At 42.5% G+C, this 23914-nt stretch overlaps 1 protein-coding gene across 14 annotated transcripts in view; it reads right to left on the bottom strand.

Annotated features, from left to right (window-relative positions):
* The window catches only part of PROX1 (prospero homeobox 1), a 105807-nt gene that overhangs the window by 60119 nt on the left and 21774 nt on the right, over nt 1–23914 (bottom strand). For 3 of the 14 annotated variants that reach the window (XM_085612899.1, XM_085612897.1, XM_085612898.1), the window contains exons 3-5: nt 6559–6673; nt 1902–2021; nt 800–883 (exon numbers count right to left, since the gene is read on the bottom strand). In XM_085612899.1, coding sequence (XP_085469025.1) covers nt 800–883; nt 1902–2021; nt 6559–6673 — 319 coding nt within the window. The remainder of the gene's footprint in view (nt 1–799; nt 884–1901; nt 2022–6558; nt 6674–23914) is intronic. The other 11 variants (XM_085612912.1, XM_085612900.1, XM_085612901.1 and 8 more) reach the window with 7 other exon arrangements.

Here is a 23914-nt window from a genome sequence, read left to right as displayed (position 1 = left end):
GATGGATGGATGGATGGATGGATGGACGGACTGACAGACAGATAGATAATGTATACACATTTAAATGCAACAAATGAGCAGTCTGGTTAACACAATATGGACCTGAGTTTGAACTTAGTGGAAACCGACCATCCTCCAGGTTCTAGAGTGAACTCTAAATACAAAGTAGTATGCAGTGGCTGCATGCCCTCCCAGATAGGGGTTGTATTCTGGATTTAAATTCAGAGGGTGGATTTATAGTTTCATCCAAAAATTGGAGGATTTTGAAATGCTACCTAACTCTCTGAATGAAGCCATGAGTAAGCCAAAATCAGTCTGCACTTGTGTGTCTCTTTCTGCTACATCAATTATGGGTCCAGAAAGTTGGTGACAGATGCGAACTACCAGGCCCAATGACAGACATTTATTTTGGGTAACTCTATAAAGTTTAGGCGTGTTTGTTTTCAGATTGCTTTCAGAGTTTAGCTAGCACAAAAATTAAACGCTCAGTATGTTGCCCTATATGACCTGGACCTGGCCTAACAGAGACATCTTCCAGCATTCCATGCACTGAGCCCTGTTTTGAGAAAGTCAAATGTTCACGCTTGACTATACTGTTTGGTGTTGTCACACATCTACTATACTGAGCACAAGCAAAGTGTTTTATATGTGTAAAGTTGAATCAATCAGCAAATGCTCCTGACACAAAAAGGCATCCTTTGTTCCTTCCAATAAATTCATCAACTTATGGGGTTTCACCTACACTACAATACTTTCAAGATACCATAAAGCTTGGTGGAATATACTTAATGTCCCTTACTGTAACATGTGGTGAAGTAGACAAAAATGTCTCTGTAGAGACCTTCTTTCTCACAGTCCGGTGTGACAACACATCTGTGAACTCCTGAAACAAGAAAAGAAAACCACGCTATGTCTCACAATTTAGGGAACATGAGAGTAGTGCCTGTGTTTATGAGCCATATCTAATAATAGAAGGCAGCCTACAATTATATGAATTAATCATCCAGTGTAGTTTATTTTCTAAACTAGTAAGCTTCGGGTCAGAGGTGTGAATATGGTTCTTCCCAGGTGATTGATAGGAGGGTGTCCATTGAGACGGTGGTACACATTTACAAATATGTAGCTGATTATTCAAAAACAAACCCCAGGGATTTGACATCCACTTTGTGCTCTTAACTTTAGTGTCAACAAAGTTGAAACAAATTGCAGATAAGATGAGAAAACCCCAGCCTCCCCCACCCTCCACACCCCAAACTCTAAAGGGGTTTAGAGGCAGGTTTTCCTTCTCCTTGAGACACATTTGCCAGGTTGATAAAAAGATAACTGGCTGAATTCCAGTCAGCAGAAAAAACTGCTCCACTGGGTGAAGGCAACTTAATCCAGGGGGTCTCAGTGAATTTCCTAAAAATTGAAAGTCTACTCAAATCACAAGAGGAAAGCCATGATGGGTAGATTCTAACTTTCAAACATGCATTGCGAATTGGTTTCTTACATTTTCAACACACATCTAGGTCTGATCCGGACTGATGCTCACAATTATTGGAAGTGCTTATTTTAACAATGGGTAATCTATTAAATGATAAACAGCAAGTGAAAGACCCTCCTACAGTCACACTTATATTTTGAAATATTAACGAATATTACAGAATATATCTTATTAATGGCCTCAAAAATATCAAATGACCTTCATGCAAATTGTCAAAGCACAATTTCAAATAACATCTGATTTAAGGGTTTTTTCTTACATCTCCACCTACACAAATAAACTATTTTAAAAAAATATTCTAGGGCTAATATACTGAAATATGCATTATTCAACAAAGTGAAATTCCTTAAATAAATTACTTTACAACGTTTATTTTAGTACAAAACACACAGAATAAACAGAAAAATCCATCTACTTTAAAGGGAAACCTCGATGATTGGTTCTCAAAGTCTCTTCTGTTCCTGTCCGGTTGCTCTGAAAGTGACGTCACTGCTGGGGAGTGCTGATATTTCATTTCGGGGTTCCTGGATAGCACCTGTTTTCCGTGTTAAAAAAATGGTCTTATGTGGTATTCTTTAGGTGGACCAGTTCACAGTCTGACACAAACCATTACAACGGCTAACCCAGTAAACCCTGATTTCAGTGCATCTCCTGCGACGTGATGGCACTTGCAGAGCAACTCTGGGCTGTATCATGAGCTCCAAAACTGTTCTGGAGGAGGTACGTCTAAATGGAAACAATAAATGCAGTCTAATATTAATCTACTCTTCTCGTTCTGTTACTAGCAGATGATCAAGAGAGTCAAATTTAAGTTTTCCCCTATAAGGAAACCATGAGAAAAGGCTATATTTCCAACTTGCCCTCAGACCACCACCTTACCTCCTCCACTCCTGCTTCTTCAGTGACACATTTCATTTCCTCCACAACTGCATCACTGGTGGTGGCACTGCTGCTGCGATTAGAGCATCCCCAATCTCCTTGGGTAAGTGAACGTTTCCCGCTTGCAGGAAGTGGGAGGCGTGCAGTACCATGGCACTGGAATGGGGCACAACGAGGCTTGGGACAGTAGCCAATTTGAACGGCTGCTCAACTCGCATTCGACCTTTCTTGTTGTGCCCAGCAGCAGTGCTTTTCCCACTCACCCACCCATATTAGTTGTTTAATAGGGAGGCTACAGTGGCTGTTTGTAGTAATCAGGATATTACTGCAAGGCCGATTAGGGGCATAAAAGCTTACACTTCTGAACTTTACCTAATGATGGTTTTATTTTCTGTACTTAACATGAATCCATGTATCATATTTGTGGGAAAATGTAAGGGCCCATGTTAAATTGCTGGTGCCACTGCTAGTGATTTAACATAATTTGTATCTCTTCCCTTGTGTGTCTGGGCAGTCTCAGATATACTAGTGTATACTTGCTCAATCCCTGAGGCCCTATCCTGTAGCCCACTGAGGAGGAACAAGGTATGGTCGTTTGGCCTCCAACTGGACCTCTCCGTTGCGTTGTTATAAAAAAAAAACATGGATAGTTTAAATTGTCTTTGTCTGGTCAAAAGATGGTTACAGAAAAGGCACCAGGGGAAGTTGGACTGTTTTAACTTAACTTCACCTTTTCATTGAGGTGGCGCAGTTAGCCAGTCTAGAGGTCCCGAATATAAAAAATAGGTACATTTGTTGCCTCTAGGCCTTTTAGATTGTGTAAATTCATTCATGCTAAAGAGAATGCAAAGACCCTGATGCCATCTATATTATGTTGTCTGTACACAGCTGTGGGGCACAGAATCTCACTTGATGCACCAAGAGGTGATGCATGAAACGTCTAAGGCAATTATCTAATTGTTTTCAGGGTCTAAACTTTAGGAAGGTTAAGCCGTTCCGCCTCCAGGGTGGCGCGTGCATGCTACATCCTCAGTGTGCCCATGACCTGTCAGCCAAGCAGGACAGGAGCCTTCAATCTGGGTTTACTGAATGCTAGCAAACAGCCTTCCTTCGAGGCTACAGAACAGCCCTGATAGACTTATACAGATATTTACTCTTGTGAATAGCATTAGGACAATACAACCAAAATTTCTGGAATTCTCATAGTTCGAACCAAGAATGCCACAGTACAGCCACTGCATGTCAACATGTAAATCATTATGAAATATATTGAAGTGATACATTGTAACTCATACAAAGCAGAAACAAAATACATGCTAAGAGGACCTGAACATCTGCAAATAAGAAATGTGACACAGATCAATATAAGGGGAGACAGCTGGGCTGTAAGGGCAGTAAACAGTGACTAGGAAGTTAATATAACCACCAAGGGAAGTCATTCTAGAGTTGGCTTTCTAAATTACTGCACAGAAGGGCAGATCATACATATGATTTAAACAACTGCTGACAAGGCTTGAAAATCACCTCACTATGGACTTGACCACAATTTAGTTTTTAACAAAATGCCCGATAAGATTGTGTTACTTACCAGAAAAGCAGATTTCCACATGTTCTTTACCTACTTTACAGGTACCAGTTATGCTGATCTTCATCTTGAAAAACATGCTGTTTCTTAGCTTGAGTGGCAATTACCTAGCTGGTTTTACTTTTGCTACCTTGGGAAATGCTCTAGATGCAAGTCTCTCCTTCACATACCTTTGAAATCAGCAGAAAAATATTTAGGGATTTGGTAGGTGGGGAGACAATATGCCACAAATTTCCCAAATCTGTCACATGCACAGATCAATGGAAGATGCCCAATGTCAGCATCCCTACAAACTAGAATGGACTCCTTGGTTTGCCGTTCTTTATTCTGCCTTGAATTCTACATCACAGTCACCCACAAGAAGGACCGTCAGAGTTAAACCACTGGACTTCCATAAAGAGACCGGTGGCCACCACAAGGCAACCTGAAAAAGCTTGGCATTCCCCCTGGGGTAACCACCTGACTCAAGGCCATCACAGACTGCCTCCAGACCTGAACATTTCACCCATAATCACTGTAGTCTGGTATGTTTGTGTAGTTTAGTTGAATGAAATCAAAACTAAACTACAATGCCCAGACTGCATTGTTTTACCACATGAAAGTACAAGCCTGGACACAGGGTGCATAGCCACTTAGAGGCAGGTGGAACCCTTGCTGCCGAAAAGAGAACAGAGGTCTCCACAAGGCACAAACTCCTTGAATTTGAAAAAAGGCAAGTGAAAAAAATGACATCTTAGGAAAGGATGGTAAAGGTCTAAGTCCATAAGAGTTGACAAAGAATACAGAGAAGTCAGGTCAGTAAGACCCCTGTTGCGCATGAACTCTTTCCTTCCTCATAAAGCCTTACTTGTAAAGTTGAATGCGCAAAGATCCGGTCAAAGTTTAGGGATAATTAAAAAGAGTGAAAAGGTAGTGGCTGTGAGAAAAAAAAAATCACTACCTTGCTTGATATGAAGTTAGCGAGATGGTTACTTTGAAGTGTCAAAGAACAATAAATGTTGTGTATCATTCATTGTTAACACAAAGGCTAAGCTCCAAAGGGATCAAACCTTAGTCAGATCCCCCACTCAAAGAGTTAACCACTAGGGATTAACATGGGAACTTCACCCGGGTATGTACAATGAAATTCAGCCATGCGCATGACCTCGCTACCAATGGCTGTGGTGGGAAGCTCTAGGTCTCAGCACAGGCTGCGGTTGGGTACCAAGCTGGCGTCTGCCTTCTGCAGTTCGCAGCATCCTTTCTCAAAGCACTCCAGAATCAGATGCTGATCTCTAGGAACATGGAGCCAACAGTTGTCTACTGCAAGTCATTTCAGTGAAAGGGCTTTTGTGCTCCTTTTTAGCGCTCGGCCAGCTTAATAACTTAGGGGGTGACATTCATGGCCGGTTTTCACATTCACCCATCTTGTCATGCCCAATGACATGCAAGCGGCGCATGGATTTCCGCAAAGCCATGTTTATAAAAAAAATAAGAAAAAGAAAATCTAGCAAACTAATTTGAGCTAATGCAGTGTTTGTCAAGTTGCTTGGATAATAACACCATGAGCGCCATTAGTGTAATTAGGCCCCAAATCTATGTTTTAAAAAGTTAAAGATTATTAAAAACAAAATCAAGTTGATCTGAGGGAACAATGGCCTCTAAATAAAAACAGGAGGTCCTAATAAACTGTGGAATGAGTGAGGATGCAGCTGTACGTCGACGGCTTTCATATGCTCATTTGAATAATGTGTCCTGATTCTGTCACTTTATCCATCCTCCTTATGCTCCGTGCACTCCGCATCAACAACAAATGAAGTTGTAAATAAGAGACAATCAACACTTTTGTGTTTACGCAGTTGGTGCGCGCAGAATGTCAATGTGGGGTTTCTCTGGAGCAGAAGTAAGGGGATCTACGCTTTGCGGATGTAAGCACCCGTATGGGAAAGCGACAACGAGGCAACAATGGGGGGCATTTAAGCCCTTTATGCTGCACGGCGCTGGCAGAATGTTCTTGTTAGGCGCGAATCTGCAACGACAACAAACTTCTTGTTCCTACACAGGCTGCGGCTGGAGGCCTCGCCACGCTAGCTCACTCACAAGCTCGGCTGCTAATGACACACATGCTGCATAAAGATAAAACAAACACTCCACGCACACTTGTGCATAAGGCCGGCGCCATACCCTGCCCATGGGAAACTCTTGCTTTTTTGATTTCCCAGACTTCCCTTCCCTTTATCAATGGAGGAGAAGAGGGGGGGGGGGGTGAGGGGTGGAGATACGGTTCTCGTAAAGGGAATACTTCCCAAAAGGTATTCTTCAAAGCATTACTTAGGTTTCAAAATCACTGCTCCACTAGGCTTGAAACGGTTGACTTCCCCCCTTTCCCTAAACAGCACCCCAGGATTCACATTCAGTGATGGTCATTTGGTCTATCTGATGCTCGTTTCACAACATACATCTCAAATTAGGTGCAGAAAATAAAGATAAACATTCGGACCTTGTAGGAGCCCTAATTCTGAGAGGTGTTTTGAGGTTTTACACTCATCCAAGTGCACACACTAGTCAGATCTGGCAGGTCTGGTTCCATAAAACAGTGCATTGGGCGGAAAAGCAGCGATTTCCTTACCTTCACATCAGAGAAGTATGTTTTCAGCATGTTGGAACTTGGATACCGCGTGTAGAAGAACATCAGCTTGGCCTTCTTCAGGTGATTGGGCGAGAGGCCCTCTTGCATGTAGAATTGCGCTTGTTAAGGAAAAAGCTGCACTTGAAAATATGCATATCATTACAATCTGTACGGGACATCAACATAACATTTATTGAGGACAGGTTAAAAATCGGGGTGCCAGCACCAAACACTCACTAGCGGCCCATCTCAGATAGCATTGGCCTGCCTTAGAGAGGCATGGCCTCTGATCTTTCACACTATCCGCCCAAAGCCACTGCGCCACCAAAAAGGAGCCTTCTTGCCATCTGCCACCCCACATCCATGACACACTTCTGAGAGCTATAAAAACACGATGCCAACAGTACTTCTTATAACTAAATCTATGCTGTTCCAAAAGCACAGCCTACCACTTAGAGGGTGAATCAGAATGCCAGGCAGCCATTTGCTGTTTCATTATTGCAGCTGATGATCTTCAGGATAAAAACTGCCAAGAAAGTAATTAATTTCGATTTTGGATGCCTCTGTACATTCTTGGTAACACAAGGCACAAAATCTCCATTTCCAAACCATGCCGTATCCTCTCATCCTCTTCTTGCTGCTAGATACAGACATGCTGGGGGTGGTGTAAAAAGGGTGAAGCTGGGGACACATGAGGTTGGGGACATTGGACTTTTTTTTTTACCTGTGGTCAAACTCAATCTATCCACTTTTCTAAAAACCTATGGGAGGTAGACCCTCCCATCGAAAGACAGTGAAATAACATCTTATCTATTTGCTTTGCTGATTGCTTCCAAGATTCTTTGCTGAGCAATAACAGTAGCTTTGGTGGCACATTTATTAGCAAAATACACATTACCTTCAACTGACAGCTATCCTCCATATATTGTGTGTTACTTTTCTCCAATACTGCTTTGCTTCTGTACGCATTATTTCTCTGCGCTCTTTAAAACAAGTATACATTCTGGCATATGTTGAGCTACACATCCTATGTTGGTGACAATGAAAAAGAATTTGGGGCTAACAGATAATGTGGTCTAGCAGATCAATAAATGGCCACTTACTCTAAAAAGGAGGACTATTTATCTGGAAACATCATTACCTCTTAAATCTGTAAACAGAAGCAACCGAAACAATTCCCACGAGCCTGTGGGGCTAGTCAAAACAACCCAGGCTTTGTAATTCCCCTCCGGCTTCTTGGCACTCTTTTGTGTTCCGCGTGGCGGCGGGCTTCGGACACATCTGTGCCGCAGGCTGTCCCCGCCATTCCCTCGGCGAGAGAATAGCTTTATAATTTATCAGAAATGAAGATGCATGTGGAGAAAATCAATGTGGTCCCTCACAAGGTCATCGAAAGGTTCCTTCCTAGAAGCTTCTCCATAGACTGGCTCTTTTCATAGCGATGGCGGACCCCAAGCCGCACTTTTACACCTTAGGAGGGAGGGTCAGAAAAGTTCACTGATGGTCAGCTGCAGGCTCATTGCTAATGTATTTATTCCTCCAGACTGTTCCTTTCTTCAGAACAGTGGGTCCACACTTATCGCTTCATATACTCAAAAGGGCGCGCTGAATGGGGGGAAGGCCGGGCCTTCAGATTTTTGGATTCGGTTGAAAATTTAGGGACATCATAAATCTGAAGGTTAGGGGTCACGCTGGCAATTTTACTTCAGGCCTAGGATTCGAGTGACTCTTTCCAACAGGGGACACTGCCCAGCCACCGAGGACTGGGGCTCCACTCCACCACACTAGGCCCGAATTAACGCTTTGGTCAACCACCAGCTAGTACAGAAAATTACTTCCTCAGGCTGTTTTTTTTTTCCAAACAATGCCTGGAAAAACTGAGCCCTTTGGTGAGTAAGTTGGAACCAGCCCGCCTGAACTTCCATTTTCTTTCAGATGCTGGATAGATACAAAGGAAATAATTTATAGCTGGCAAACTTCGTGTGCCAAGAGACGAATTGAAAGGCCCTCCAGTTACTTCCATTAGACTGATAGAGAAGTCTAAAAGAGCATTACACTCTCCAGCGCCATCTGTCAAAGCGCATAAGTGAAATAACAGCGGCAAGCTGTCACCTTTTGCTTAGCGATAAGACGTTTAGGCTCGTCAAAACTTCCACACAGAGGCGCGCGCATCCTCGAGCGCCGTTGACGCGGCTCCGTCTGGCGCGCGGGAGCTCGCGGCTCGCAAACGCACAGCCACACGTAAAGAGGGACGCGGGGAACGGTGCAGTTCTAATGCGCTGCGAAAACACATAAAAGCTTGTTAATCTAATGATCAACATATGTTGAATTTTGATTCAAGGTTTCCCAGAGACAGGTTCAACTTTTGATGGGCTTAAACATATCAGAGTGTTTTAATGTGCGGATTCGCTTTGCATTTCAATCTTTCTAATATTTTGATGTATTCTGCGTTAAAAAAACACCGGCATTTCAGAACAGATGCACCAAAGGACACTTTGAAACTGACATCTTCTGAAAGCCCATTTCTTGTCCCATTGCACCAGCCATTATGCACTTGCAGATTTAGCGCGGCACAAAAAAAACGAGGCATTTATGACATTTATGCCAGCCTGTCAAACTGGTGTCGCTGCCAGCGATGTGACTTCAAAATCCAAACATTCACAAGCCACCAACTCAGCCTAGCAGGTCCAAAGCAACGTTAACCCTTTGAGTGTGTGTCAAAATAGAAAAGCTGGGATCAATTGGTTAATTTCCCCTGTAAGTGCTTGCGCTGGAAAGGGAGCTGTTCTTCCAAGAAAGCACTAGCTGTTTCCAGGATACTTGCGCGCGCACATGAGTCACGGAGGCCTCGAGTCGGTAAACACACAGCTGTACCGAGCGCGAGCTAAGCCCCATTCAAGGCCAGAAAGAAACCAAGTGCAAATACATATTAAGGAGGTAAGGCGGCGAAGGGTGCGCAAACAAGCGCCGTCCCCGCAGTTCGGGGGCCTTGTCTCAGTTCTCCCAGACTCAGCTTTGTGAAGACAGATGACATTCAGGTCTATGTGTAATGCAAAATAGACAATAACTGCTGAAACTTGAGCCAGCTGCCAGGTGTAAAAAAAAAGAAAAGATGAAAAATCCATAAATTAATGAAAGACATCTGCTCAGGAACATAAAAGATCAGAGGAGCGAGGCACTGCAGCTGAACCTAAAGCAGTGTTCAAACAACCTGACACTCTTGTCTTGTGTGTTTGCGAAGTGCAATTTAGCCTAGCCTGAATAACAGCAGCAACACAGAGGCGACCTGAAGAACTAGGGTGTGTGTGCGCGGGGCGGTGCAGGGGGCCCGGGGAGGCAGTGTGTCCGTTCTTATGCGCGCATCTTCGCTTCCACACTTGCATAAAGGCATGCTAAGCCGGACGCATATTTACAGGTGGGTAAATTGCATAAAACATTTATTTGCAAGCTGTCCGTCTGATCAAATGTAGTTAACGTAGGTCCAGAAAGGCTGGATCCAAGCAACATTTTCAGGAAATCGGCACAGAATACACAGAATAAAAGCACTCACAATTAATCTAAGGGGGGGGGGGGGGGGGTTATACACATGTCAGTTATCCTGAAAACCTGGCCTGGAACTGGCCCTATGCCGTCCACCCGTGGGCGTGTGTTTTTCTATTTCTGCGCATGAAAGACATCTATGCTGGTCGCATCCATCCACTGCTAATATAATTGTCACTGCGTATCAGCCAACCCTATCTGCCCGCCCCCGTGAAACTCTTGCAAATGTACTTGGCACTCTTCGCAGGCTTCCGACCATGCACCGTGCGGGGCTGGCGACGGAGAGAGGGGCTGGGGCGGCTGCCGAGGGAAGGCGAGGGGGATCTGTCATTTTGGGGGAAGCAGGCGACAGCCATACGATGGATGTCTTCAGCTGTCATGGACGCAGGCTCCGTGCTGCGTCACCGCTTCCTGTATTTCTGATGAGTAACGCCGTAGGCAAGCATGAGTGTGTCGTATGAGGTGTATTTTTAAGTACGCTAAGCACCCAGTGTCCATCCTTCTTCCCTGCTTGTGGTCGCTGCCGGGCCTGCCTCATCCTCGGTCCAGCGCCACTGTGAACTCACACATCCCTCCTCTGTGTGTCTTTGAAGAAGAGTCCATCCTTTGCAGTACATATTGGCACCCTGCAGGTTTGAGTGCTCAGAGAATGTGAAAAACACCCCAAACCGTGGAGCACGGAAGTGTTGAGCTACAGTGGCCCATTACATGCTGTGTATCAAGTTACTCAAAAACAACATTGATTCTTTCGAAAAGGAATCACTGCTATTTCCAAAGGCAACTGAAGGCACCCCTCTTCGCCCTCCATGACTTTCCCCACCAATGCTCTTTCCATTTCCAATCCCCTCTGTACCCAAGGTCTGCAGAATCCTTTAGTCACGTGATTGCATGAAAACATCTTCAAATACATAACCAACATAGTATTACTATGGACAATGGTCCAAGCTTGTTGGAGTTAGACAAGCTCTTAACGTTTCTGGGGTCGTTGTGTGGGCACTCAGACCAGGGCCCTGGCCAGTGCATCAAGTATGGTGGATGGAGGGCATTGTACCTGCCTGAGGTTTGTAGAACATGTACTAAAAAGGAGGGTTCAAGCAGCTTTACTGAGCTGCAGTCATACTGTCGCTGTTCTAATTGTGAAAAAGTTCGGAGCAACGTGTAGCATGCATTGCGCCTGCTGAGCTATTCTTCTAGCTGATCTACATGTAGGCCGTGTATCATTTATTAACTCTTGCTATGGCTTGCTGCGCAGGTAGGGTCAAGGAGATGTAAAAAGATGCAACAACCTTCATACATGGCCTGACATCTGTAACAACAGTGACCACCTGCATACCACTCATCGCAAAGACAATTGACTCTTGCCAACATTACCAGTTTCCTATCCAAAGGCCTGACCAAGGTGGAGCGGTGGATGGAAAAGTATTGCAGGAAGTTTACTTCAGACAACCCCAGATAGTGATGGTGCCTGAGTGCAGTCTGAGGAAGGAACAGAGGTTTTTGGTCCAATGAATTAATAGTGGCTGGCCACCACCTGGTGAAGGTCTGAAATACAGGCTATTATGTGGCCATAGGATTCATATGGCAGTGCGTACAGCACTGTGGTGTGATGCTGTAAAAACAAGCACTTACCAGCCAAGCGTGGTCACGGAGACTCAGAATACTTTCAATTCTGGATCTGTCTTCGGTGTCTTCCTATGGTAGTTCTTAGGCTTTGGGAAGGTTCTATGTGCAAGCGTGCCCTTCTGCCAGACTAGAGGCCTTGATCAAATCTATGTGAGTTTAAACTAACCAAATGCGGAAGTGCTACCATTCTTCCTCCTTAAGATATATATTTTTTCATCTTTAAAAGCATGAAATACTCTGTCAACCTGAGTGGACCAGCCCCTGACCATCTCATGTTAAATACTGTGTTTTACCATTCAGCTGGGGTATTTCACTGGCTTGCTAGAGGTTTCAGCACTTCTGTTACTTTTCAAGATGCTATGACATGTTACACAGTTCACATACCCCATTTTGCTAAAGGAAAAAGAATGGGTCATGCAGGGTTCAAAACATGAGTGTTTCCTACTCTTCTTTGCCATCTTTTCAAGGTCTACTTTTACAACCCTCTGCCTCAATGCTTCATTCCTCCCTACAACAATTGAGCTGCTGTATTCTGTTCTACTACATACATCCTTTTATGATTTCAGTTCTTGCCAGTAACACCCACAGAGAGTGATCATGAGTTAAAGTCCCGGGAAGCGGATTAACCTGATGGACCTGGGATTATCGAGTCCTTCATCACAGGTTGCCTACGATTCTGGGGAGTTTAATACTGAAATGTAAAACCTATTTCTTGGCAGGTGGTAAATATCTTCGAGGGACAGGTTTTGGGAGTCAGCGGTTGTGGGCAGGTGGTGGGAATGGCGTCCGGTGTTTGGGGATAATGTGGGCTTTCTAGAGGGAACATTATCTGCTTCCCCCGAGGTCCTGAAGATGGTGGGCGGGAGAAAGGGCTGTACCCTTGCCCCTCTCAACCCACTGGTTTACTGGTTGAGCATCCACACCTGGTAAAATCTGATTTCTGAACCTGGGGATTCAGGAACGGAAACACCAGACCACTCGTAGTTGTCTGGAGCAGTATTCCTCAGGGACATCGCTCCAGGCAGCTCGTAAAGGGCGTTTAGGCGTACTCAATTTGTCAATTTGGAACAATGCAAGACTAATGTGGTGATAATAGGATTCAAATTCGAGACCCACAAGCCAAACAGGAAGTCAGCATCCAGAGTTTTACTTATTAAACCATCAGCCGGGGTACGCATACATTTTTTAGGCTTATCTTGTTTTTTACCAAATGATCCTGTCCTGATATTACTCCTTTAACATACAAACGACTGAGAGCATGAACACAGTGATATCTCTTGCTTTGTATATGGAGGAATACTTGACCTGCCACAAATCAATAAATGAAGAAACTTACGTATAACAGTTTCATGTGTTAAACTGCCACAAAGTACACTAGGGCAGTGATAATTTACAGACCACAAAATATGAGTCAACATTTGAAAGGGCAATAGGCAGACTGAATGGGAATGATGAAAGCGAGTGGGGTCCATGTACGGGGTCGACAAAGCAAACTGTATACTCCTTGAATCAGCACTGTGTTTGTGGTGGTCTGCGATCTGGTTGGGTGAACGTAGAGATCGTCTAGTCCAAGTGTGATCTACTTTGGTGCTTTCCAAAGGATGCATTTGTGGTTGAGAAAGAGATTTAGGAAATGCACTGAATGTTGACAGGGAGTCAGTAGGGCAAGTCAAGGCACAAAGATGGAGTGCATAGTTTTTTTCAACGTGCTGTCTGGCAAAAGTGAGGAGAGCAGATGATCTGGTAGGCCAAGGTGAGGGACTAGGCAAGGCATCAAACATGCAACAGAACTGGCAGAGACCATCCTTTCACACAACATACACATCACATTCATCACCGAAACCTGGCTGAACGATTTCTCTTCTCCAGATAAGGTAATGCTTGTGCCCCCAGGTTTCTCAATCATCCACAAAGACAGAAAAGTCAAACAAGGAGGGGTATAGCATTCATACATAAGAACAACATCTATGTGAGGGAAAGGGACGCCCCCAAATATAACTCTTTTGAATGTCTCACTGCCACTATCAGGATGAATGACAACAGACCTTTATACCACTCACCAGGAAACACCTCTACTTTCGGGAAACACCTCTCCGACCAGATCACTCAATGCGCACTCCACGACTCCAACAGCATCATCCTAGGTGACCTCAATCGCCACTGGAATGATGAAAACAACACGCTAATCAGAACCTTAAATGACCTACTAAGCAACAGCAACCTTACACAACACTGCACAGAAAAACCCACAACAAAGGCTCTATACTCGATGCCATTATCACTCAAGCAGACATAGTCTCCATCGACCACACCCTGCCTGTTGACTGGTCTGATCACCATATCATTCTGCTCCACCTAAACTAAAAGATCCAAGCCAAGTTCTGCACGAAGGACCCCCCGCTGGGCGAGAAATCTAAGTCAGATTCCCCTTACAGACCTGGAGGCAAGGATACGCTCCCTCCTCCTCAGCAACTCTGACAAGCTCTCAACTACAGAACTCACCTCCTACTACAACACTACCATGACTTCCATTATGGACCAAAGAGCCCTTATGAAACTAAAAAGAGTCAGAAACATACCATCTAGATCTTGGCTCAACACAGACATAAACTCCCAAAGACGTGAACTAAGAGCAGTTGAAAGACTTTGGCAAAAACAAAAGTCCTCAATCCTACGAGCTAAACTCAAATCAACCCGAAAGAAATACAAAAATCACATAAAGATGGAGAAAGCGTCCTTCTTTTTCAATGCCCTTGACAATGCAAAAAACAGACCTAGAGAATTCTTTAACCTGATCAGACAACAAATGTCCAAACCCCCGTCGACCCCAGTCGTGGCCTCCAAGGACAAGTGTGACAATTTTGCCAATTTCTTCAACGACAAAATCACCAAGATAGAACTCTCCCTGGACGTGCAAAGCAGTTCCCTAGACAGCAAAGCACCCACAGAGACAAATAGAGCTACCACACTTAAGCACCCACCTAACTTATGGAACTCCTTCACCCCATCTCCGAAGTAGAGATCGTGAAAATTATTGCCACCATGAAAACCTCAGCACACGTACTGGATCCCATACCTGCATACCTGGCCATAAAACTCAAACTATCCTTAGCCCCACACTGAACCAAGATCATAAACAGCTCTCTGAGTACCGGAGTCATGCCGGACTGTCTCAAAACCGGCCAAGTCACTACTGAAAAAAACGGGCACTGACACAAACAATCCAAACAACTTCAGACCAATCTCCAACCTCCCACTCCTAGCGAAAGTCCTGGAAAGATGTGTTCTCCTCCAACTCACCCAACATCTAGACAGCACTAACCTCCTAGACCCTCACCAATCAGGCTTCAGAAAAGGATGTGGTACAGAGACAGCAATCCTAAATGTAATTGATGATATGCACAAATCTCTTGATACAGGCCAATGCTGCCTACTCATACTCCTGGACTTATCGGCAACCTTTGACACGGATGACCACAATCTATCCATTAAAGCACTCCAAGAAAAAGCTGGAGCAGAAGAGGTGGTACTACAGCGGTTTCTACAGAACCGCACCCAAAGTATCAAAATCAAAAACTTCTCAACGAACCTACTCCCGCAACTATTCAACATCTACATGGAACCCCTCCCCAACATACTCAAAAAATGTAACATCCCCTTCCACCTCTATGCAGACGACACCCAAATCTACCTGGAAACCTCCTCCCTTGATGACATTAAGAGACTGAACGACACTCTTAAAGAAGTCCAACACTGGCTTTCACACAACCACCTAAAACTCAATCAAAACACGACTGAAATCCTCCTAATCTCCAATGCTGAGGATAAGCCCCAAATCTCAGAATGGCTAAAAGCGATTGATGCGCTCAACTACAACCCCACCTTAGCCGACTCTGCAAAATCATTGGGAATCACCCTGGACCCCAAATTAGACAAGAGCAAACACATCAAGAACTCTGCAAAGAACGCCTTCCTCAACCTAAAATTACTAAACAAAATAAAACCCTTCATCCCTCAGAACGACCTCAAACAAGCTACTCAATCCCTAGTGTTGTCCAGACTGGATTACGGGATTGCAACCCTCACAGGATCAGCTAAATGTCACCTAGCTCCCCTCAGATCAACTCTGAACGCTGCAGCCAGAATGGTCACAGGAGTTAAGAAATATGATCACATCTTCCCTGCACTCAAGGAGCTAAAATGGCTCCCGATTGAAATGCGGGCCAACTTCAGAACTGCCTGCCTCACGCACAAAGCACTGCACATGGGAAAACCGGCATACTTGGCCGCAAAACTCCAGAAGGCCGGCTAGACGAGAAGCCTGAGGAGCACCAACACCCTACTCCTTATCCCCCCGAGAACTCGCAAAAAAAGAACCGCATCCTGATCCTTCACAGGTAATGCACTCAAAATCTGGAATTCCATACCAGTCCATATCAGGACGAACCCCTCCTACATACAATTCAAAAAGCAGCTCAAAGACCTCCTCCTCAACAGATCTCTCCCACATGGATAGCTGCAACCTAACATTCAAAGCATTCCCACAGCAGCACACAATCACTTTGGCGCTAAGAACTCTACCTCATGACATTACGAACTCTACCTCTATATCCCCAGAACTATCTCCTGTACCCCCCCCCCCCCCCGGCCAAATCGCGTCACGTGTCGTTATGCTCTCTTTGACAATAAGGCCTTCTATATACTATTGTGAGAATTTACCCTACGATTTACATTGTGCGCTCCAAGCAGATTTTCTGTGATACGTCCTGAGACATTGTACATACTTAAATATTTATGTATCTTAAAAGTGTTCGTGCTGTAAAGCGCTCCGATACCTTCGGGTCTGGCTAACGTTATATAAAACTCTTAAATAAATGAAATAAGTAGTGGTACTCCTACTGGGTTCTTTCCAGCACGACAAAGGGAGGGGTGTACATCAGGAGAGACATCAGTAGTCGTAGGATTACCAACCATAGATATGATCTGGCCAATGAGGGTGGCAAGGTTTGGGAGATGGCCACAGGTGAAGAATGCAAGCATACTTAGTATTGATGAACAGTAGGTCTGTTATGGGCTCGTGGACATCCTTGATTCATTGGAAGGGTGCGGAAATTGGTACCACACCAACAGACGTTGAGGTTAAATCTTGGTCAAAACGTACATCTCATCCCCATTTCCAACAAATATTCTGAAATAGGGAGATAAATGTGACGCAGCTTTTTTTTTGTGTTTATTAAGCTGTAGTGATTCTGAAAGCGGAAATATAATGTTTCCGAATGGGAAGGTGCGAATTAACATCAAAGAAACAGGAGTACTGGGTGAAAGTTTGACAATAACTAATTATTTGTGCTCTTCTTGGCTTGAACTCCACATTTTCCACATTCACCTGTATCTCGTTTCACCCAATAGGTATTGGAGTACCCGTACGCTTCCTTGAGTACATATTTGATTAATACTTCTGTATCCGACTATTAGTTTCAGACAAAGCGTTAGTCAATTCATGCAGGAGGGAGCCACACACTTCCACCTGCACACGCCTTGACTGGACATAATACCTCGGTTGTGCTTTCCTGTGCCCCATGCAAATGTTCATGATTTAAATGCGTTGTTTTCTTGAGATGCAAAGAGGGTGCCTGGCAAGGAACATAAGGGAGAACAACAACTGGTTGTCTGTGTCTTTTGAGATTTGAATAAAACTTGATATCTGGTTAAAGGGGAATAATTTGCAAAGATATAGAGCGTGGTCAATAAAAGAGCTCCTGGAACAGGTGCATGTCACAGGCAACTGTAATCAGCCAATGCCTACTAGAGAATGGAACATAATTTGAAAGGCTACTTAAATAAAACACACAGGATTTGGCAAGGTGCAGGAAATCTAGTTTCCCTATGGCACAAGTACAGCCTGCAAAACCTGCTCACGAGGGCCCGTGTCACAGGTTAGGCAAGGATGCCCTGAAGAAGGTAAGAGAAACTGTCTGAGCCAAGCACATTATTTTTGTTTAGACATATTTACATGGCTAGCGACTAGAGGAAGAGCACAGAGTAGCTGGAAACAGAGTGCTGTTTGACTCATAAATGTCTCTTGAACAAGAGGCAATAGTTTGTCTAGGTGAAAGTTGATCACGATACCATGTTCTATTAACAGGATCAGTGTTTCCTTTCTTGGCAAACCCACTATCGGTAAACTAAACTAGTCCTAAGCAATTCAAATGCATGTCGCTGAGCTACTTGGTGAATACAGTGCCAATAAAATGGGTACTAGTAACACTTGTTATTTACATTGCATAGAAGCAGCAGTCATGCTGTAAGAGGCACTATTTAAGTTATTATGATTAAATACAGAGGGCCAATTTTCAAAAGTTGCAGACAGAAATATTCAAAAACTACTACCGCAGGTTTCCTTCCACATCTGAAACAGATTTCAATGACTGACAGAGAACGCATGAATAATTTCCCCCAACTGGAAAAGTCTGCTTGTGTAAAAAGTGTGCGAATGCGCAGTAGTCCATGTAACTTTTTCTCTGAGAGGAAAGTGTTTCCCTCATGAAGAAACACTTAAGTTTGACATCACCAATAAATATGGGTGTAATGCCTCCACTTTGTCACTGGAAAATGAACTCCTGCATCTTTTACAGGGGCAAAAATATTTTGTTATTTAGAGAGTAATAGCACCTCTATTAGGCAACAACGGCAACAGTACATGGAGTCATCTTGAATGTATTCATATGTCCAGAAGTTACAAACAATGGTGTTTGGTAAATGAAGATAGAACACACAGATGATACATTTATATATAGTACATAATGCCAGTAATGGATTTGCTGGTGGAGAAGAGAATGAAAGTATGACTATAGGGTTCTAGACATTGTTACCCATTACTACGTTCTTTTAGTGGATAGATTCAAGATCACCCTTGAAGATCTGAAGTGGGGAGATCACACACAGTTCAGCAGGGTGCAAGTGCTACTGGAAAGGTCCCAGTAAAGTTGCAGTCAGGAACCTCATGGCAACACAAGGAAGTTTTGGCGGAACAAATACTTTTTTACCAAGATGATCACAGATTTCAAGTTAGAACTCAGCAGATGAAGAGTCACGGAGAGGAGATTGTAGCGGGGTGGGTGGGGGTAGTGTTGGTGGCTTTAACAATTAAATTCAGCAGTTTGCATTGGGTTATTTTTATCAGGCTCCTAGAGAAATTGCAAAGAATTATTGGACAAAGTTAAGAACTTTGTGTAGAGGGGAGAAGGAGTGGAAAGGGAAACCTATGGTACGTCACTATAAGAATAAAAATTGCTAAAGCCTGATGCCGTCATCACCACATTGGCTGTGTTGGAGGGAAAGTAAGACTTGATGTTGAGCTGTTATAAAAGATTCCGGTTGCTCAGAGAGGTTGAAAAGCATGTTGAGGTTTTTGGCAGACAATGCAAGTGATAGAGGGTGTGGGACACAATGCATGCAGTTAGAATATTTTGGGTGTTAAGGGGATATGAAAAACGTTTATTGCTGATTTAGATGTTTCCAGGAAATAACACTGCCTGCTACCAACCGCACAAAACACTAGCTGCAGCAAAAGACACAGCAGCCACAACCCTTAGGTACAATTGGCTGTTATTTTCAATGCAATGGAGTAATCTTGCTTGCTGCAGGTTAGGAAAGAGATCAGTTTGGGAGTTAAACCAGGGAAAAAGAGAATGAACAGGAGTGCCCTACAAAAAGGCTTCCATCGCAGAAACAGACACCTGACAAGATTCTTTATGGTGTTGACAAGTATTGCATTTCTCTTTTAACATATTGTAGAGGAGTAGGCTGCACCACTACACATGACACAATAGTTTCAACTCCCTCCATTTCCAATGCTAGGTGTGTGGGCAACTCAATTCAGTTTCTAGTTGAAGAGCGACGACGATAGCTGAGAAAAACAAATAACTGCGGACAGCAAAAAGGCCACATTCAGTTGAAATGGACTATGCATGCGGCTATACACACCTGCCTAAGCATTACAGCCATTTTCACCAATGAAGAAGCACAGACCAATTTTCCTGAAAGGTAAGTCTGTGGGATACTCAGATGTTCTGGTAACATTGTCTACCTCCATCTTACATGTAGACTATTTTTGCTAGACAATATTAGTCAAAAGCCTGACTATTATCAAATATTATCCGAATTGTCTGAATATTATCAAATTTGGTATACGTCTTTCTATGTCTCATTAAACTTGCCTTTGCAATCAGTATTGCTCTGAGTTGAAAAGCTTTGAGGTATGCAAGTCATAAACAAAGTGATCCCAGAAATTTGGAATAAGGAACATAAAGTCCTACTTCTAAACTGAAGCACTGACTGACTGAAATATTTGTTAAGCGCACTTATGCCGAGGAGTCTTGGCGCTGTATGAGGAGAGAAGAACAGCACAGCCTATTTATGACTTAGTACGCTACATACATGCTATAATTTATGGTTAGCTATTCAATACAGTGCTCTTAATTGATCCATAAAAAGAAGCACCAATCAAAGTGATCATTTCAGGCACACAGTCTTTTCAAATGTCCAATCTTTTAGGGCTCAATTACACATTCACAGAATTAACTCTGCCTGACAATGTGTTATATTGAAGAATTCGTGAGACTTAACTTCACATTAGAAAAAAGGAAATAACGAGAGAAAGAAAGGCGGAGAGCAATTCAACGATAGCGCAAAATAAAATTCATTGCTTCATACTGTAGTGTCAGGGTTTGGTCTTTTACATTATGGGGAGAAATTTCAATTAATCTCAACAGGACTGTTCAACATTCTGAAGTAGACTTGTTGACAAACAGTGCTTTTTTAAACCCCCTAAATTAATAAATACAGAAGGAAATATAAAGATACAATATATTCAATAGCTGTCTATGTTGAATTCCGAATAAAAATGCTGTTTGGTTTCAATAGAAACACACTAATCCCATCATATTGGACTCTATTTTGTACAGCAAGGAGAGACAAAAATAGAGAGCAGTAATTCTCTGAAAGTGTGTGCTTGCCAAGTTGGGATTTCAAACCACAAATGAGGAATAGTCCAAAGAGGAAGTGCAGCCTATTAGTTAAGCACCTGCTTTGAAAGAGGAAATGGTAGGTTGAAACCTGTTGCTCTTCTCACTTACACACTTGGATTTTTAAAATTCAAAGACGGTGACTTCAATTGAAAAACCAAACTGACCTTGCAGATGTATTGTTTAGGGCATGCTTTATCACACCACACACACACTAGGTGGTTTTGTACCTCATCGCACTAGGGTGTGCTGCAGTGGGGTGTTTACTGACTATACTTGAAAGCATACAGAACTGTTTCATGCGAATTTGTGACACCTTATGCCCATCAAAACACTTACAAATAATACTGTGCAATCCAAGATGCACAGTGTGCATGCATCTTTGTAAACATATGCAGTGCATTAACTAGCTGCGATGGGTATGTAGTGTCATCAGTAAAACCGAGGGCAGTGAAAACAAATTGCATTTCACAATTACATTTAATGTAATTTTACCCTTAAGGTTACTTTAGCTACCTTTTATGTGTGGGGTGCAAACACACCCGGCATGATCACTGTTAATCAAGGAAAGTTGCATGCCCGTACAGACCACTTTTCAGATTAGTTGTCATTGGTGAAGATGAAGGTACAATGACAATTTAGCCAATGATTTCAGTACTTCCTTATTTTTTTAAGGCTTCTTCTGAATGTATATGTAAGACTTTCATGTCTGAACGCACAAACAAACACAGAATATTTTTGTAGAAATGCCATTTACAAAAATCAAAGTGAAGAATTCAATGCACTAAGAGTTAACGCCTAAGTACGCTCAATTTCTATCTTCATACTGCATTTTGGTTGGAGTGTAAGCCTTATTATGATAAAAAACGTGGGGAAGGAAAGGGCATTATTAAAAAAAATACATAATTAGGATACAAATAATCAATTGTTCCTTAGTAGAATGAAAAATCCAGAGACAAATCATGACCTGCACTGCAAATAAGACAAAGATGCACATTTATTTTGTTTTCTTCTGGCTGCATCAACTCTGTAATTAGTTAGTTTAGCAGCAAACTGTCAGGGTCCAATAACCCACATTCTGCCTTAACGCATTTTCATCATCACAAGTCTTTTCACCATGTCTATTCTCACAGCAGTAAGCAACACTTTTTTTTGCAGAATGTCAAACAGCATTTTGATCCCACATCATCCATTTGCAGTCATGGAAAAGGACTTCAGTTCCTCACACAACTCAGGGTGATTTAATCAATTATGCTTAAAAAAGAAATCAAATTGAAATCCCTTTGATATTAAAATGTGTTTTGATATTGTCTAAAGAATACTTTATAGAGTATCTGCTTTTCATACCTCTGCCATAATTAGTCTTTATCCCTTATCACCAATCCTACCTTCAGGGGGTTCTCTTACCTTTGTGTTCTATCACAAGTCACATGTGACATCAGAGAAACTAGTGTGGCATAAGTAGTGGGAAACATATGATTTGGGACCAGCATGTAGTTTTCTTGGTTTTCTAAAATGAGTATAAAATGGAGCACAAATGTGCAGAGCGGAGGTGAGTAGAGCAACTTTTTTGTACCAAATACTAAAACTGAATATAGTGCTTTGTATGTATGGTAAAGAACTAATGAATTCATAAAAATAAAATATATTGTGAAAACATAATTATTCATAATTATGTATTTCTACATTATCATTTTTAGAATATATATATATATATATATATATATATATATATATATATATATATATATATATATATATATATCTGCACATCACTGTGTATACCAATATATGTCCTAATTAAATATGGATGTGCTTTCTTATTGATCTGAAGTGTTTTTTAGCCTCAATCAGGCTTGCTAAGATTCAAGACTATAGTAAGCCCAGAAGCCATTTTATTAAGAGTGCTACCTTTGCATATTTCTGCAAAGTGTAACCTCGGTTTCAGTGTTGGCAGCTAGAAGCGGGATTTTGGGAGACTGATGAACTCGGTATTGTATTTATGAATGATATCTTCTCCTCAAGAATGTCTTAAGCTTTCCTCAGAAGGTTCTGCCACCTGCTTGCTAGAAAAGTTTTTGCTGAAAGTAACGCGTCCCTGTCACATTAGGTTTGCTAGACTTTAATTGAGAGAAAACACACACATACATACACACAAACATATATATATATATTATATGTGCATGTATGTATGTGTGTTTTTTCTCTCAATACAAGTCTATTAAACCTTATATATATATGTTGTACTACGCAATTCCATAAACTCTGGTCAGTTGAAATAGCTTGTTTTATTATTCACTCTGTTGTTTTCTATTTTTGCGTTAAACACGTATTAGACTGGATGGCTTCCTGACATGTGTTTTACTTTTAACATGGTATGTGTGGGTATATGTTCACATTGCCCATGGAAGTATTAGGACATAATGAGAAAGAGACAGATTGCCCAGGAAAATATGAAAGGTTGGTGGTTATGAGAAAAGAATATTTAGAACACATGAATGAAACGAGTAATTTTAATACCTGGACAGAATTTTGTGAAATGTGGGTATTTTGTTCTAAATGAAATTTGCAAAAATTCTTTCTAGTTCATGAATGTTCAATTTCGTGTTAATTTTCACTTGCTCGACACAGGTTTGTGAGAACCTGTAAAACTGCAGTGGACAGTTTGTCCATAAACCAGTCCCCAGTTGGTATCTCACACCACTTCTGTATACGAGACTTCTCCTCTTGCGCTATATTCACACAAGATACAGGCAAAGTACATTTAATGAAATATGCCTCATTTTCACTATGATCAGGGCAAGTGACTGCTTTGCTACTGATAGCATACATCATACCCCCTTAGTGTTCTTGTTAGTAAGGGCTCCCACTCATGTGAGCAGTGTCCATATTGTCTACTCATCTACCCTGTGATAGTACTGTGCATGCAGTTACCATTTCTACTTTTCACTGAAGGCTAGGCCCACCAGTAGGACGTTCTTAAATTAGGCCACTGCCGTTAAATGACGCGCAACGTCAGAAATCCAGAAATAAAAGGCATGCTAAATATGGTTGGTAGAATCCCAAGCTTTCATAACACAGCATCAGAAGAAAAGAGGAAGATATGGAATAAACCTAGTTTGTATTCAGTGTTTACAAACTGCTAGTACTTAAAGGAGAGGTCTGGG

The sequence above is a fragment of the Triturus cristatus genome, chromosome 6 (genome assembly GCF_964204655.1).
Source record: "Triturus cristatus chromosome 6, aTriCri1.1, whole genome shotgun sequence".
In the NCBI taxonomy this organism is placed as follows: Eukaryota; Metazoa; Chordata; class Amphibia; order Caudata; family Salamandridae; genus Triturus; species Triturus cristatus.
The sequence above is the reverse complement of the archived record's forward strand: the minus strand, read 5'-3'. Positions and strand labels throughout refer to the sequence as shown.